Source organism: Lissotriton helveticus, chromosome 1_1 (assembly GCF_964261635.1).
Source record: "Lissotriton helveticus chromosome 1_1, aLisHel1.1, whole genome shotgun sequence".
NCBI lineage: Eukaryota > Metazoa > Chordata > Amphibia > Caudata > Salamandridae > Lissotriton > Lissotriton helveticus.
Window position 1 is genome coordinate 1891681664 of NC_136057.1, and position 16627 is coordinate 1891698290.

The 16627-nt window shown below is 45.6% G+C and overlaps 1 protein-coding gene across 1 annotated transcript in view; it reads right to left on the reverse strand.

The window, feature by feature from the left end:
• Window positions 1-16627, reverse strand: part of PLA2G4A (phospholipase A2 group IVA) — an 875644-nt gene that overhangs the window by 619009 nt on the left and 240008 nt on the right. The window contains exon 3 of the mRNA XM_078642541.1: window positions 13054-13135. Within this exon, the coding sequence (XP_078498667.1) occupies window positions 13054-13135 (82 nt within the window). The remainder of the gene's footprint in view (window positions 1-13053; window positions 13136-16627) is intronic.

Genomic DNA, 16627 nt, shown 5'->3' on the forward strand with positions numbered 1-16627 from the left:
TAAGAGCTAAGACACTACCAGCAAACTGTCCATGGCTGACTGCAATTTGGTGGTCCTTGAAGAAACTTTCACCAGATCATAAAGGTTAGTATTTACCGGACTGCTACGAAAAAAAGCTTAGAATTAGACTTTGCAGCTTTAAAATCTGATCTTTGAGCATTGCGTTTTGATCTACAGCACGAGTACCTGGCCTCAACCGTGTAATTGCAGCAAGGGTTAGACTTCAGGTGATTTCTCCTCACTGCTGGGAACCTGCCTGTCAGGCAGTCTCCAGCTTTGATTGGACACTAGTCCTCGGAATAGTGTGCAGAGCACTCCTTTCCTTGGTCAAAGAGAACTTGCAACAACTGAGCCAGAGAGTCCCAATGTTATACAGTCAAAGCAAACAAGACATGTGGGTCGGCTATCTTCATTTTCAGAACTGGTTTATTTATGTATTTATAATTAATATTTTTGTATGTGCAGCAAATGCCAGCGGTCCAGCCTCTAGCCGCAGCACATATATTTTACAAAAACTTATGGTAGCAAGATGAACAGTGACAAGAGTAAACTATTCAAGTACCTTTGTAGTAATCCGTTTAAAGAAAGTAAAAGCATGGACAGAGGAGGTAAAAGGTGTAAGTTAAACATTAAACATTGTTCTTCTCCTTTCTGATAATTTGGCCATGATAGACCAGAATTTAATTAGTCTACAAAAGAAGATTTATGTTTCCATTCATATGATGTGACCAATCAATTAACCCATAAGTACTGATAAAACTAAAATGATGTGCATCGAGAAAATATCATCCTTATTTTCGTGGTGGTTAAATGGTAGAATACTGGAAGTTGTTAATGACTATCAGTGCTTGGGAATGATATTTTCAAATTGTCTTGAGATCAACATTGGAGAAAACGGAGGTTAAAGGAAATCATCATTACAGCAACTTGCTTCCCTTTAATTAAATGTATGTTCTTTTTGTTTTGCTAAGCCCACTCTTACAAACAATTGCTGGGAAGGTTATGTCCCAAGGTTTTAAGTGGGTGCAAAATGTTAGTGCGAAGTGGCCGATCCCAGCGATCGCTTTGGGGAATAAAATAGTAAAGAGGATTTTGTCACACCCCTGCTTCACGAAGTTACAATCTATAAGAGTAGAATTACGTACAGGTTTGTGGATTGTATTAGGAGAAATGCCATCTTTTAATTTCTAAAACATGGCTCATGGAGATCCTAAATAGTGACTGTAAGAAATGTGTTCACAGTAAGCAAAAGCTTAAAATGCTTTACGAATGGATTCAAATTTCTACAGGGACCACTACATTTTATGGGAACAAGATTATAAATACCTACAGCTATGATTGAGTTTTAACCATGATCTTGAACTTCAAAACGTCAATTAAAGTTAAGACTATTGGGGTGGTCTTTATTATTTTAATTATTTAATATTAATTTTAATCCAGTCATGATATACTTTATTGCAGATGTGGTTGGGCATTAGGCAATTAGGAGGTCTAATAGCTGCCTGGGAAGGCAAAGGTTTAAAATGCACTTGCTTTTTTTAATTCCACGCTTTCATTCTCTCATTTGATATCTCATGGTGGATTATTGTTAAATACTTGCTGCAAACACTTAAGATCTACACTTTTAAAATATGACTGTCCATCACGTTCATCTGCAGTGGGACTGGTGGGTGAAATGAAATATTGATATATTACGCAATATTGCCTGGAACAACTTTACACGTGCACTGGGTCATGTCTACTACAATATTCTTTGTTGTTATGTTGCATTAGGAACTGTGATTAATGAAATTACTAAAACAAATATATAGCTGGAGTTGCAGGAGGCAATACGTGTGGTTTTATTGTGAGTACTCGAAGGAGACTGGACTCTGCTTAAGAAACTTGCAGGGCAAAAGGCCATACAGACTAGGGGTGGGCGGAATGTTTCATTGCGCCTACGGAATTGGTGGAATTTGGCAACTCCACGTTACTCTTGTAACGCAGAGCTACGGACAAATTCCACCAATCGCTGTGTGGTGGAATATTTTCCTGCAAGGCTTCAAAATGTGAGTGAGCGAGATTGGGAATCCCCTAGCCCCATTTTCTATAGCAGACAGTCATGGTCAGAGGCTGCTTCTCGCGTGAATTTGCTGCTGTTCAAATACATTTTCTACTCAAGCAGCGACAAAATCAACTCTAATGACGGCGCACTCTTGCAAACCCCATGGTGTTCGTTGTGCGGATTTTTCAGCACTGCTTGCGCTACAGGTGCTAAATGGCAGCGCAACATGCATATGTTCATCCATTGGCAGAACTCCACTGAACCTTGTAGAGTTTTTATGTAACTCTGCGGAATTCTACAGAGTGAAACTACGCGAGCTCCGCACACCCCTCATACAGACCTCAACAGTTTAAAGAACGGAAAGGTCATGCCCATCACAATACTTCACTTCCTAACCAAGAGCAGAGGTCCACAGTGAGGTGTACAGCAGGACAAAGAAGGCTGCATGAGTTGTGGTGGAGTCAGCAAATTAGTAGCATCTTAGTGCATTCCAGCTCAGAACAGAAGGTGCCACCAGCGAGCCTCTACATGCAGCAACAACCGCTATGTCAACTGATTAATACAATCCAGGTCTAATTACTAAGAAAAAAACATCCTGAGGACAGGAAGTTTTGTTTGCAAGTCAAAACGAAGTATTTGACTTCTGTGTGTTAATGAACAAGGTGAGCAAGGAAAAAACTGCTGAAAAAACAGTACCATAAAAATGTAAAATTAAGTGTACTCCTCTATGAGAAAATAAAGCTAAGTACTAAGAATAACTCCATAAACCCATTCCTTTGGATATAACTCCGGAAGAACAGAATTCTCTGGAATTGTGAACAAAACTCTCAAATAGAAAAGCCTTTCATCCTGTGTGAGGCCGTACTTTATGCAAATTGAACCTGAATTATCTAGTGTAAAATTGTGTTTGTGAAGATACAATCATAAATGTTGTATTTCAAGTGTTTTGTTGCATAATGTTTAACCAGGTGAACCAAGGTGGCATGTCTTCTGCCAAATTCATTTTAGATATAACAAGTGAGAAGCATTCTGAATTAAAACCTAAACCCTGTCAGTACAAATAGTACGAATATTAATCTACATAATTAATCTAGGGTATACCCTGGTTTTCATAATGATTTTTGCTCTCCTTCAAGCACGTCCCATTTCCTCTACTTGATTCTACTCTCCTAACTCGCAGACAACCTTTCAGCCAATTCACTTGTTTCGCATACCCTCCCCGCAAACCTACCCTCAACTCCAAAGTCAGTGCACTTCTTTTTGACAGTTCAAAGAAGGGCTCCTCTACTGGTCGACAATTCAGGTATGCTCCATGGTGCTGTTCATCAGCAAAGAAAATCGCACATATATTAGATGAGCAACATGGATCCAAAGGTCAACGTCTGGCCATTTTTCCAAAGCCATCAGCAGTTTCAACTGGAAGGTGCAACCACTAGGACAATGACTTGGATGAAAATAGCTAGGTTGGCCACTGAATAGCAAGGGTACAAGCATTGCCATCACAAATACAAATTTTTCTTAGACACTTTAGCGAACTCATTTAGGATACAACTGTTGGATGGATGTAAAAACAACATTCAGTGTTTAGCTTTAATGAACAACTTACTTACCTTTGGTAACGATATATTTGTAAGAGACATATATTAGTTATAGATTCCTTACCTTAGAATTACCCCCAGGCGTCAGACTGGATCCGTAGAATTTTTTCTCAGTAGTACCCCTGCACGTCAGTAGGTGGCGTCAGTCAACTCCGCATTCGGCGTCGTGATCGCTGGGATGACGTCGCAGTATCTACTTAGACACCACCCCGGAGCGCTGACGTCAGTTCTTTTATATGACATTCCACGCCAGAAGCGCAGAGCCATGCAAGATCCTGACCACTGGTGCAAAAAAACTAGGGCCCTGAAAGTCCTTTACTCTAGAAGTCAGTTCGCAGAATGGGAAGAGTGGGTGGGGCGGTAAGGAATCTCTAACTAATGTATGTCACTTACAGATATATTGTTACCGAACGTACTCGTTCATCTGAAAGAGTCTATAAGTTATAGATTCTTTACCTTAGAATAGATAACCCAGCAATACCAACCCCGGAGGTCCACACCAGAAAGTCCTGGAGAACTGAACGGCCAAAGAAGCTGTCTCTCCGGACTGGACTATCCAGACAATGTTTAGTGAACATGTGCAGCGATGCCCATGTGACTGCCTGGCAGATGTCAATGAGGGGGACTCCACATCCCAAAGCAGCAGTGGCTGCCGTCGCCCTGGTGGAACGGGCATGCAGTCCTAATGGAGGCTCCTTTTATTACCAAGGAGTAACAGATCTTAATGCAAAGGACGATCCATCAAGAGATGGTCCGGTTTTGCACGGTCCAACCTTTCTTGGCACCCACATAGCCCACAAAGAGTTGATAGTCCACCCGGAATTGATTTGTGCGATCCAGATGTAATAAGTACGCACGTTTTGGATCCATACGGTGGAGGTGGACAAAGTGATGGTTTGTCCTATGTGGAAAGAGGTAACCACTTTGGGTAGAAAAGAAGGCCTAGTTCAAAGGACAACCTTGTCTGGATGGACAGCAAGGAAAGGAGGTCTCGAAGATAGAGCCTGCAGCTCACTCGCCCTGCGAGCAGAGGTGATGGCAACCAGAAAAGCAGTTTTTAAAGTCAAGAGTCTGAGAAGACATATGTTGAAATGTAGTTCAGGAGAGGCTCTGCTTAGCCGAGATCATCTTATTTTCTCCTTTTTTGTTCTTTCTCTTTTTCGTTCCATGAGGGTTGAGCAGTAACTTGTGGGGGAGGGTTTACTGACAGTGCATCAGGGGGGTGGGGGTGGGGGTTTGTTACTCTTTCTCATTGTTATTTTTCAGTTGACTTATAATTTGCATGTCATAAACGTCAATGACCTGACTGTATCATAAATGTGTTAGAAGTTCTCTGGGTTACAGAGATCTGGAGTCTGAGAGGACAATTATGTAGTGGCCCGAAAGAAGCGCACATAAGATAAGTTAAGACCAAATTCAAGTCCCACTGGGACATTACGAAAGGAATAGGAGGAAAGAGGTGAGTAATGCCTTTAAGAAATCTATTTACGGGGACTTGAAAAGAGAAGGCTGATCAGGAAGGCGAAGAAAGCCCGAAACGGCCAAAAGATAGCCTTTAAGGGTGCCCAGTGCAGAGCCCTGCTGGGTCAAAGAAAGTATGAAGAGGAGAACCTCAGAAAGAGGGGCAGAATGGAGATCCACAGCCTTTGCTGTGCACCATGCCACAAATTTGCTCCATCTACAGGCGTATACTGTTTTAGAGGAGGGACTCATGGCTGCCAAGTTTACATTACAGATTTCGGGAGGAAGGTAGAGTCAACGGTTGCCGCTCAATCTCCACGCAAGGAGGTGGAGGCTGGACATGTTCGGGTGGAGGACCGTCCCCTGTTGCTGCGACAGAAGATCCTCTCGAAGAGGCAGTCTAATCGGAGGATCGATGGCCATGCTCAACATCTCGGTATACCAGACTCTTCGTGCCCTGTTGGAGCCACAAGAATGACTTGGGCCCGGTCGCGCTTGATCTTCTTCAGCACTTTGGGCAGAAGTGGTATAGGCGGAAAGAAGACCGCAATTCCACTCGTGACGAAAAGCATTGCCGAGCTAGTGCTGCCTTGGAAATTCCAACTGGTAGAACTGCTGACATTACGCGTTCTCTTCTGTGGCGAACAGATCTAACCAAGGCTCTCCCCACTGCTGAAAGAGACCTTGCACCACCGCCGAGTGAAGATGCCATTTGTGATTCATCATGCATCAGCGGCTGAGTCTGTACGCCCTGGCATTCAGAGAACATGCCAGGTGTTGAACCACCAGGGACATGCTCTGGTGTTCCAACCACGTCCAGAGGTGATGAGCCTCTTGACACGACCCCACCCCACCCCGCCCCGCCCTGTGTGTTGCAGTAGCACATGGCAGTGGTGTTGTCCGTGAGCACCTGCTCTACCCTTCGTATGACAGAAGGAAGGAATGCCTTCAGTGCCAGACGAATTGTCTGTAGCAACAGAAAATGTATGTGGAGCCCAGACTCCGCTGGAGATCAGAGACCTCTGACATCCGCCTCTCCCATGCGGCCGCCCCATCCTAGGAGTGATGCATCTGTCACCATTGTGAACTCCTGTTGGGGAAGGGAGAGAGATCTGCCGTTGACCCAATACTGGTACGTTAGCTACCACTGCAAGTGGTGTGCAGTGCTGTCCGAGGTCTGGACGCAATCTGAAAGATTCCCCTGATGCTGCGCCCACTGGAACTTTAGGTACCACTGCAGAGCCAACATATGCCAACTGGCATGATCCACCAGCAGGATGCAGGAGGCCATGAGGCCCAGCACCCTCAGGGTCATTCTCACCGAAATCCAGGATACAGGCTGAAACATCGGTATCATAGCCCCCAAATATTCCGGACTCGCTGCTCGGGAGGTTAAGCCCGAAACTGCGCTGTATCCAGAACTGCTCTGATAAAAAGGAGCTTCTGAGAGGGAATCCAGTGCGACTACGGCACGTTGATAGTGAACCCCAGCGAATGCAGGAGGTCTGCCATAGTCTGGAGGAGAGAGACTGCAGCCTGGGGCGAGCCCGTCTTTAGCAGCCAGTCGTCGTGATTGGGGAAGACTGGAACCCCTGATCTGCGCAGATGAGCTGCGACCATCGCCATCACTTTCCTGAACACCCGAGCTAGAACAAAGGGGAGCATGGTAAACTGAAAATGCTTGTGGCCTACCGTGAACCGTAGGTAAAGCCTGTGGGTTGGCAGGATGGGGGTGTAGAAGTAAGCGTCCTGCAAGTCCAACACTACCATCCAGTCTCCGGGATCGAGGGCAGACAGGACCTGAGCCAACGTGAACATTCTGAACTTCTCCTTCCGGAGGAAGCGGTTGAGGGCCCTGAGGTCTAAGATAGTACCCAGGCCTTTGTCCTTCTTGGGTACCAGAAAGTAGTGGGAGTAGCAACCATGACCTACTTCTGGCACAGGGACGCACTCCACGGCTCCCTTGGCCAAGAGAGCCATAACTTCCTGGCGGAGAAGGGCCAATTGATCCTCCGACATGAGATCGAATTTAGGTGGCATGGATGGAGGGGTAGTCTCGAAGGGTAGGGAGTAGCCACTTCTGCAAAAGCCACCTGTCCGACATGATGTTCTGCAAGTGGGGGAGCTGATGGCGGATCCTACTGCCGACTGGCAACTGATGGTCCTGGAGGGTCGGATTAGGAAGGTTTGGAGGCTGCTGCAGAGGGGGCGCTGGTGGAGTGGCTCACCAGCTGGCCCCCAGACCCACGACGCTGGGTCCCACGTCCCCGGCCGCACATAGACTGAGCAGCTTGCGCAGACCTGTGGCTCTGGACTAAACATGTTGGGGCACCCCTTCCATAGCCATGAAAGGGGTGAAAAACAGACTGCACGGGGCGAGAGGTGGACGTGAGGCACAACTATCTGGCCGTAGCCCTAGAATCCTTAAAGCGCTCGAGCGCATGGTCTTGTGTGTTGCCAAACAAGCGACAGCCATCAAAAGGCATTTCCAAAAGAGTCGATTGGACATTGCCTGAAAAGCCAGTGGACCTCAGCCAGGCGTAGTGTTTCAGGGCTACCGACGTTGAAATCTTTCTGCCTAGCTGCATCTCTGCCCTCAGCGACTGCACAGGAGACAGTGGCCCGGACCTCCTCCAGACACTGTGGCAGCACCTGCACAATCGTATCTCACACAGAGTGGGTGTGATGACCCAAGAGACATGAGGTGTTCACCGACCGCAGTACTAAGCTGGCAGAAGAAAACATCTTCCCGAGATGATACAGCTTCTTGAATTCCCTATCTGGGGGAGCAGTAGGGACTGCGCCCTTAGAAGTAGAGACTTGGACTACCAGCCTCTCAGGGGTAAAATGTTGGTGTTGGGAGAGGAAAATTGGGTCGCCAGGGGCCGGGCGGTGCCATTGGGCAATCATTCTATCCACAGGAGCCCCTTTGCTCGGCTTGGACCAGGTGCCCAGAAGGATGTCAGCGAGGGCCTCATTGAACGGCAGTAGGGGCTCCGAAGAGGCCGCTGACGGTTGAAGTACCTCGGTCAGGAGGTTGGTCCTGACCGCCACCGTAGAAAGCTCAAGGTTCAAGGTCTCAGCCGCCCTACGCAACACCATTGGTATGAGGCTCCCTCCTCCATAGCCATGGTAGGGGGAGAAAGCATACCAAGTTCTGGTGAGGTGTCCAGACCACTGGCATCACCCAAGTTCTCTCTCCAGTCCGGTTCACTCAACTGGTCAGCTAGAGGGTCAACAGACCCCTACTAGTCCTCCTCACCCTCTTCTGGCTGCCACTCAGGGTGATAGGAAATGCTATAATAGAACAGTGCTACAAAAGTACCGGCCGGTGTCGGATCTGGCGTCGGTCGACGTCTGTCCTGCTCTGTGTTCAGGGTGGGGGCCGGGGTCGACACCGGCAGGGGACACAACCGGCGTCGGAGGGTGCGGAGGTGTCGTCAGTAGATTAAACGCGAGAGGAGGTGTTGTAAGGTCGGCCGGCGCAGATATGGATCCCTGGAGGCCCTGCGGCGCCAGATCGTGAGCCGCCGGGTTCGAATGCCTAGAATCCCCAGCTGAGTTTGCGGGGCCAGAAGGCGCGGTGTCGGGCTGCCCAAAGAGCGAATGAAGGGCTTTTGTAAAAACTACAAAGTTGGGATGGGGTCGCTCCGGCTGTAGAAAAAGGAGGAAAGCTCGGAGCGGACCCAACAGGCTCCACAGGAGGAGCCACAGAACGACCACCATCCACATCCCATGTTGCGTCGGCCAACGACAGAGAGAATGCGAAGAGCGGCTGTGCTTCTTCGCCTTCTTTTTGTGCTTCGACTTACCCGAAGACAAAGACTTCGAAGATGAGTGGTGGTGATGGCTCCGTGTTCTCCCTCTCGACCTCGAAGTGGCGCAGAGCAGACTGCTGGGCCTCCAGAAGCTTTCGGGACCGCTCCCGCAAAGACTTCCGGTTCATGGCCCAACAGTCAGAGCACAACTTCAGGTCGTGGTTGCGCTCCAGACACAAGAGGCACACGAGGTGAGGGTCCGTAGCTGACATCAATTTGTGACAGGAGTCACAAGCCTTGAAGCCGGTCCAACTTGACATCCCCATGTGCACCAGGAGTCAACACAACTCGAAAAGAAGGTGACAAAAGTCGAAAAAGAGTTAGTCAAAAAGTGACCAAGGGTACCGCTCTCTCCGGATCTGCGCAGGCTGGCGCGGAAAAAGAAAGAACTGAGATCAGCGAGTGATGGCGGCACCTAAGTAGATACTGTGACATCATCCCAGTGATCACGACGCCGACGACCAACGCGGAGTCGACCGATGCCACCTACCGACACGCAGGGGTACCACTACAAAAAATGTCTCCGGATACCGTCCGACACCTGGGGGTAATTCTAAGGTAAGGAATCTATAACTAACAGTCTCTTACAGATAAGGTAGTGTAAAGAATGCCAGGAGGGTGATAGCATGTACAAAATAAAACGATAACACCACTTTCAGTAGACAAGAGGCTTAGGCCTTCAGAACTAGCTTATCTGGGAAGAAAGTGGTACAAGGCGACTGAACAAAACAAGCATGAAGATCACTCACACACTAAGAGGATGTTAATGGTGATCAGAAAGACAGTTTTGTACGTTAGAAGACGTAATAGACAACTGTGCATCGGCTTATAAAGAGAAAACATAAAAAAATTAAGAACCAAATTTAAGGCCGACTGACTGTGCATCACAAATGGCTTTGTTGGAAGTAACTATTGCAATTCGTTCAGAAATCTCATCACAACAGGCGATTTTAAACAACAAATGGCCGATCTAGCACCTGCTAAAAAGCAGAAAGGGGCAACAAATTACCTTTAATAGTGTCCAAAGCAAGTCCTTGCTGGGTCATTGACAAAACAACCAACACAACTTCCCAAAATTTGACTTGCAGTGGGTCAGTCTGGTGGGTGCAGCATCAAGCCACAAATCTGTCCCAATGACTGGCATATACCGATTTTTGTAATGGAAAGGCCTCGCCACCAAGATGAAAATCTGAATACAATATTTGTATTTCCCTGGTGCTATGCTCATTGGGACTACAGATCCCACTGCAACGTCTACATGTGCTACCTGGCATGTTTTCCTAGCAGGATGCAGGTGGCCAGTAATCGCAGCAGCGTCAGAATCACCCACACCGAGATCCCGGACAGAGGCTGAAACATTAGGATCATAGCCCGAATGTTTTGGACACTCCACTTAATAGGTACAGCACTGACTTGTACTCTATCTATAATGGCTCCGCTGAACAAGATCGCCTGCAAAGGAGTCAGCTGTGACTTCGGCAAGTTGATAATGAACCCTAATGATGTTAAGCAGTTTGTAGTCATGTGGAGGTGGTTCATAACTGCCTGGAATGAGCCAGCTTCAACAACCAGTCATCAAGGTTGGACAAGACGGGCAACCTCAACCTTTGAAGGTGTGCTCAACCACCACAGTCATTTTGGTGAAAACCAGAGGGGCATTAGTGAGGCCAAAAGGGAGAACTGCAAACTGAAAATCCTCCTGACACATTGTGAACAGCAGACAGTGTCAGTGGGCCTGTAGGGTGGAGCTGTGGAAATAAGCGCCCTGCAGATCCACCCCTACCATTTAGACTCTAGCAGATAGAATGTGGGACAGGACCTGGGATAGCGTAGGCAACCTGAATTTATGCTTCTGCAGGAAGGCATTAAGAGGTTAAAGATCTAAAATGGGACAAAGGCCTTCATCCTTCTTTGGCACAAGGAAGTTCCTACTTCTGAGCCCAGAAACCTCTCTATGGCTCCTTCAGCAATAAGAGCATGTACTTTCTGCTGTAAAACAGACCGATGGTCCTCATTCAGCTGTCCTGATGTTGGTGAAAGTTGTGGCAGGGAAGCCAAGGGCATAGCCCCTGTGGACAATTTGGAGGACACACATGTCTAAAGTGACTGCCCACCAGCCCTGGAGGAAATGTTGGATCCTGCATCCAACTGGGTGGATGTTTGTCAGGAAGGGAATACTAGAGAGATTATGTGGCAAGTGGAGAACTGAGCTGACTGTTGTACTTCATGCCATTGGCGTGGCCTTCGAGAGCCTCAAAAGGACTGGGACACCTGTTGGGCCAGTGATTCAGTCCGTCATTGGTGCTACTGAAAACCCCTACCATTGCCTTGCAGGGGCGCAAAATTGCTGGAATTGTCTGGTGTGGGCAGACAGACCAAAGGAAAATGCTGTGGCCCTACTTTCTTTGAAATGTTTCAGTATAAAATGTACCTTCTCGCCAAAAGGTGAAAGCCATAAAATGGCATGCTCATTAAGGATGCTTGGACAGCCCCGAAGAAGCCCGTAGACTGTATCCAGGTGTACATCGAAGTGCTACACTTATGCCAATTGTTCGAAAGAGGCAGTAGGTCGTGTCCAAACAAAAGTGGATCACAAACTTTGCTGTATCACATCCTCTATGGATAGCTTGGGTTAGGAATGCTCAGCTGTCGTCCGAAACTGCTGGCAGAACTTGGTCCATCGTGTCCCGTAGTGGGTGTAGTGGCCTAGGAGGCAATTGGCATTTACAGTTCACAGGGCAAGATTTGTAAATGAAAATATGGGCTTGCCAAACGCCTCTATACATTTAGACTCACTGAATGGTGAGGTGGTGGTGAAGGCATTACGGTTTACTTTACTTGTTGACTCCTGAACCATCAAGCTTTACGGAATTGGGTGTTTGAGGAAATCTAGGTTACATAGTACAGGTCTATCGTGACGAGCAACCTGTCTGCGGACTGGAGGTATCCAGTTCACAGAAAGGGAGGTGTTGACTGGAGGTCCAGAGCATGGTTTTTCCCACCTGCCCAAAAAGTATTCGGGAGAGCTTCCCTGAATGGCAGGAGAGGTTCTGTAGGTGCCTGACAAGGTTGGAGAACCTCTTTAAGGACATTGTCTTTACTTCCATAGTGGGCAGTTGTAGGTCAAGCACTTCTGCTACCTGCCACATCAGGACATAGAAAGAGAAACTTTCATGTGTTGTAGGACCAGGAGGAGAAACAAGGCCAGTGTCTGGGGGAAGTATCGAGGCCACTAGCATCCTGTAGCTCCTCAAAACAACATCCACTTCATCCAAATTGCCATTGCCTGGATCAGTACCACATATATTATGCAAAGCCTGAGCTCTACTGTGTGGCAGAAGCACCGTGTCCGAATCCAAGGGGTTGCCAGGTACTGCAGAAACCGAACCTTCCTTTCGACTTCAGCAGTTCATGTTGAGGGGTCTTTCGATGTTTGGCGACGTAAAGCTTCAACTCATAACCCCATATGGCCTTCAAGTTCATCTGGGCATAGCACCATAGGCATAATTGGCAAAGATGTGTCACAGACATCCGTTTACAACAGTCCCTATAAGGTTTAAACCCTGTTTTGGGAGGTGCCATTTTCCCTTGCACACTGGATTTAGAAGGTTTTTGAGAGAAAAAAAGCATCAGAGATGAAGGAGTAGCTCTGGATTCATAACTGAAGGAGCAGAAAGAAAAGAACTGACAAGTGCATAATTGGTGCTTATATGCAGCTTCGCTATTCATTTCCAGAGCGGAACAATGCCGGCGCACAGGAATACTTGTATAAAAGTTCCCAGATCCAGTCTGACCTCTGGGTGAGGAATCTGCAGTTAAAGGTACTCATCAGAAACTGTATACTGCCATGTACTTTGTGGTTAGCACTTTTGACACTCAATCAGGGAAAAATTTGTTTTAGATCAGAAGGCAATTTTCAGTCTCATCATGACTCCATGGAGAGAACAAAATACAACTCATATACAACTGTGGAGCGTGCCACACGTCAGGAGCACATCATATAAATACTCAGATTGGGATCCATTTTCCACATCAGCATAGTAGAGTTATTAATGCAGTGGAGGGAATCAACCTCGGAAAAACATCAGGTCACAAATATACTGCATAAATAGAGGTATACAGGTCTACTTACGCAAGTCTCCGAATCTGCCCTTGGTGACATTGGTGGCCCTTTGCACAGTCACAGTAAATTTGTGTGAAAACTGACATTGCACCTAGAATGGAGGGGAAGCAAGAGTTAAGAATAGCCAAATGAGAAACGGTACGTGTTGGCAAAAGCACATTTTTTGTTTTTATTTGAAAAAATTATATTTAAAGCGTTCTCCAGACTAATATTTACATCTAACCATTAACTAACTAACTAAGCAGTACTTTTGTTGCTGCATGCTAAGGCTGGCTTGTAAAGGTGAAATCTAACAGTTTTCTGTACAAGAGCAGTGACCGTGCAATGATACAATTCACTGGCCTGTCAAATCCATAGCTGCAAATCTCTTTTGCAACAAGTGAGAACGTCTGGACCGGAAACAACTTCTCCAACTGGTTATAATAGCGTCTAGGCAGGCAGCAGGGGCTGCATTTGTAGCTCAGCTCTGCAGGAGTGTCCTGCTATCCCCTCCTTTTTAAGCCCGGCGGTGAACTCCGCTGCGTTTGCCGAGTTTTCTGCACTCTACGTTCTGTGGAGCTCACGCAGTGCAGAAAACTCTGCATAGTGCAGCTGAGTTTTTTCCCCGCTCGCAAAAGGTAAGTTGCCGAGCGCGAGCTTTCGCTCGGGTAGAATTTCTACACAATCAGCAGGAAGATAAGCATGAACGGCAGTTCACACTGCACTCCGCCACATGCGGAACTTCGCAGAGTATTTTTGTCACTTCTCAGAGTTCCACGCAGCAAAACTCCGCGAACCACACCCAGGCAAGCTCCTTATCCTCCAACAAACCACTGATATATCCCCATATTTATATATTATTTTTGCTTTCTAACGGTCAATAGACATGCAGGCAAACCCAAATGTGAGTGAAGGCATTAGTAAAAAAAAAACTGCTTCAAGGTAAAAACTCTATACTGAACAGCTTTGTCACCTCTGAAGCTTGCTCTGAAAAATCTAGCCAATGAGCTATACATTTAGAATACATGTAGAGACGCCCAGATGTCTTTGCTCTTGTGGAATGAGCAAATACTACACAATGGAGGAGGCCCACTTTCCACCTCCTTGGCTCTGTAAAGGTTGCACTTACGTTCTTCTCACCACTCAGGCAGTGCAATTTCTCCACAGTTCAACTAAAGTATATCCAAGACTACATGGAAACATCTCGACTGATATGAAAAAAAGAAAGAAATTGGGAAAACATTGTGCTTAGGAGGACATCTTTGTCACTGAATAAACAAATATATTTAGTGCAAAGTAAGGGCGAATACTGCCTGGTTAAATAGGAATGCTGACAACCTTGTTAGAAGCTTCAAATCACAAGAGATTGAAGACTCAAGAGGAGGCTTTGCCAGCGAAATAAAAACCAGTTAAGTTACAGCACCCTAAACAAAGATGCATAAATATTAGCGGTAATGGTGTACAGATAAGTCAGAATTGCCGATAGAGGAATCCTGGGAGCTAATCTGTCCTTTTAAGCTATAGGTGTATGCAGCAAGAGGAAGCTGAGCTATTCTAGGGGACCTGCATGGCATGACATAGGGTTCCATGTACAATGAAGAGTAGTAGAAAACTCCACATCGGTTTTATATGATGGGTCTGAATTTTGCCGCAATTCAACCTATGTACCAAGAGGTCACATTGCAAAATCTACAGTCAGGTTGGAGGAGGGGGCACAATTGCAGAACAGCCTGCCTAATGAATATTAATTAAGCAGAGCACTATTTAGAGCCCCCCTTGCACTGGCTACAAATTCAGAGTAAGTGGCCTATAAGGAACAAACCAACTGCCCAGCGCATCCATTCCCAAACGGGAAACTTTATTTTTTTTAAAACCACCATGTTTCTTAAAAGAACTGGGGCTGCTTTAACAAAAAATGTTTTGCTTTGAGAACACATTGGGTGAAGCAGGTGATGGAGCGAGGTAAAAAGCTAAATTTTGTATACCCCTCGTGAAGTTACTCTCTCATAACAGTAACATGAACTAATTGTATGGTTTGGAAAAAACTAACCAACATAGAATAGAATGCACACACAAAATACACGTGGGATACTAAATAGGTTGTGTTGCAACCATAATCGACTGAGTGATAATGTGACGTCTGAAAATAACGCAAAAGCTATAAGTTAACCAAAAGTGGCATAACTGTGCTTACTGCTTTGTCTATTTGTGGCAAAAACATGAAGACAGGTGAGCAAACTACGCATAAATGTGGCTTTATTTGCTGGGTAATAACTAATTGGCATACCTTAGTAAGGTGGGAGGTAAACAGAAGGGCTATAGTTCAATAATTAACGTTCAATTGTGTTTGTTTGTTTGTTTATATAATAGTTCCTGTTGTGGCCGGTGAGGCCTAGTTCAAGATAGATGATTTTAATGTGAAGCACGCATGCGCTTGCTGAGTGGAGCTGCAGACGCGTATGAGCTGACTGTGCTGAATGGAACAGGTCAAGGACGATGTGCTCTGAAACCCTGACTGACTGCCAATAAAATGGACATCCGTATTGTAAACCCTGGGAAAATAGCTTAAAATTACAATTTAAAGGACACGATGGAACTGGTAACCTTAAAGACAATGGTCAAATTCATTTAGCGGACTCTGTGGAAGTCAGGTAATCAGATGATGAGGTTATGCTCATCCACCCCTTGAACCAACCAATCAATCGTCGGAGACCCCAATTGTTACAGAATTTAGATAGTTTAGCTAGAGAAAAAGGGTATAAAAGAATAGGTCTGGAGTTTAGAAAAAAGCTCTCTTTTCGATTTCTATCTGCGTATCCTGAAATGCTGCCGGAATGCAGAATTTCCTTGGAGCGTAAGAACTTAAACTTTAGAACTTTAAGCTTTGTTTGAATGAGTAGGGAGTCCTTAGATGAAGGTAAATAGCTTGAGGGAGTAGAGAGATAGAATTTGGGAACTAGTTTGTCTTTTGTTAATACTTATGTCTTGTAAATGTAAATTACTGCATTCATTTTCTTTGAACTTAAAATTAAAATGAAATATAAATGTGCGAGTTAAAATTCTTTATCTTTCCTTATAACTGGTTGCAATAAATGAATTTAAAGTGAATAAAACTGATTATGCTAGGAGAATCTTCTTTAAATCGAAAATTAGATAAATGAAGAATTAAGCATGTCTTGTTCATCCTTAGCCTAATTTTTTACTAGCAGATCTGTCGCCAACAAAGGTGGGTTGTTTAAATAAATTTCCTTGTTGATATAAAACCATGGTAAATTAAATAAAACTGCAGCTGTATATAATATAAATAGTTAGTTTGACTTAAACACTCCGAAATAATACAGCAGCTCTCCTTTGTTCATACCGATCCATGTAGTAGGGAGAAAGTGTGCATGAATGATCCACAGTGTTATGGGCCCCACTGATGAATAAGTGCATGATTTGAGACTACAGGGAAAGGTAATGGAGTTCTAGAAATTATTTCCGGAGTAGCGCTGCATCAGTTAATTACTTGGTAGCAGAGCATAGGTTGCTATAGAATTAACTAGGATAATGGATAGAGCGATTTGATGTACAGAATTATGACTAACATCTGTTGAGTTTGTAT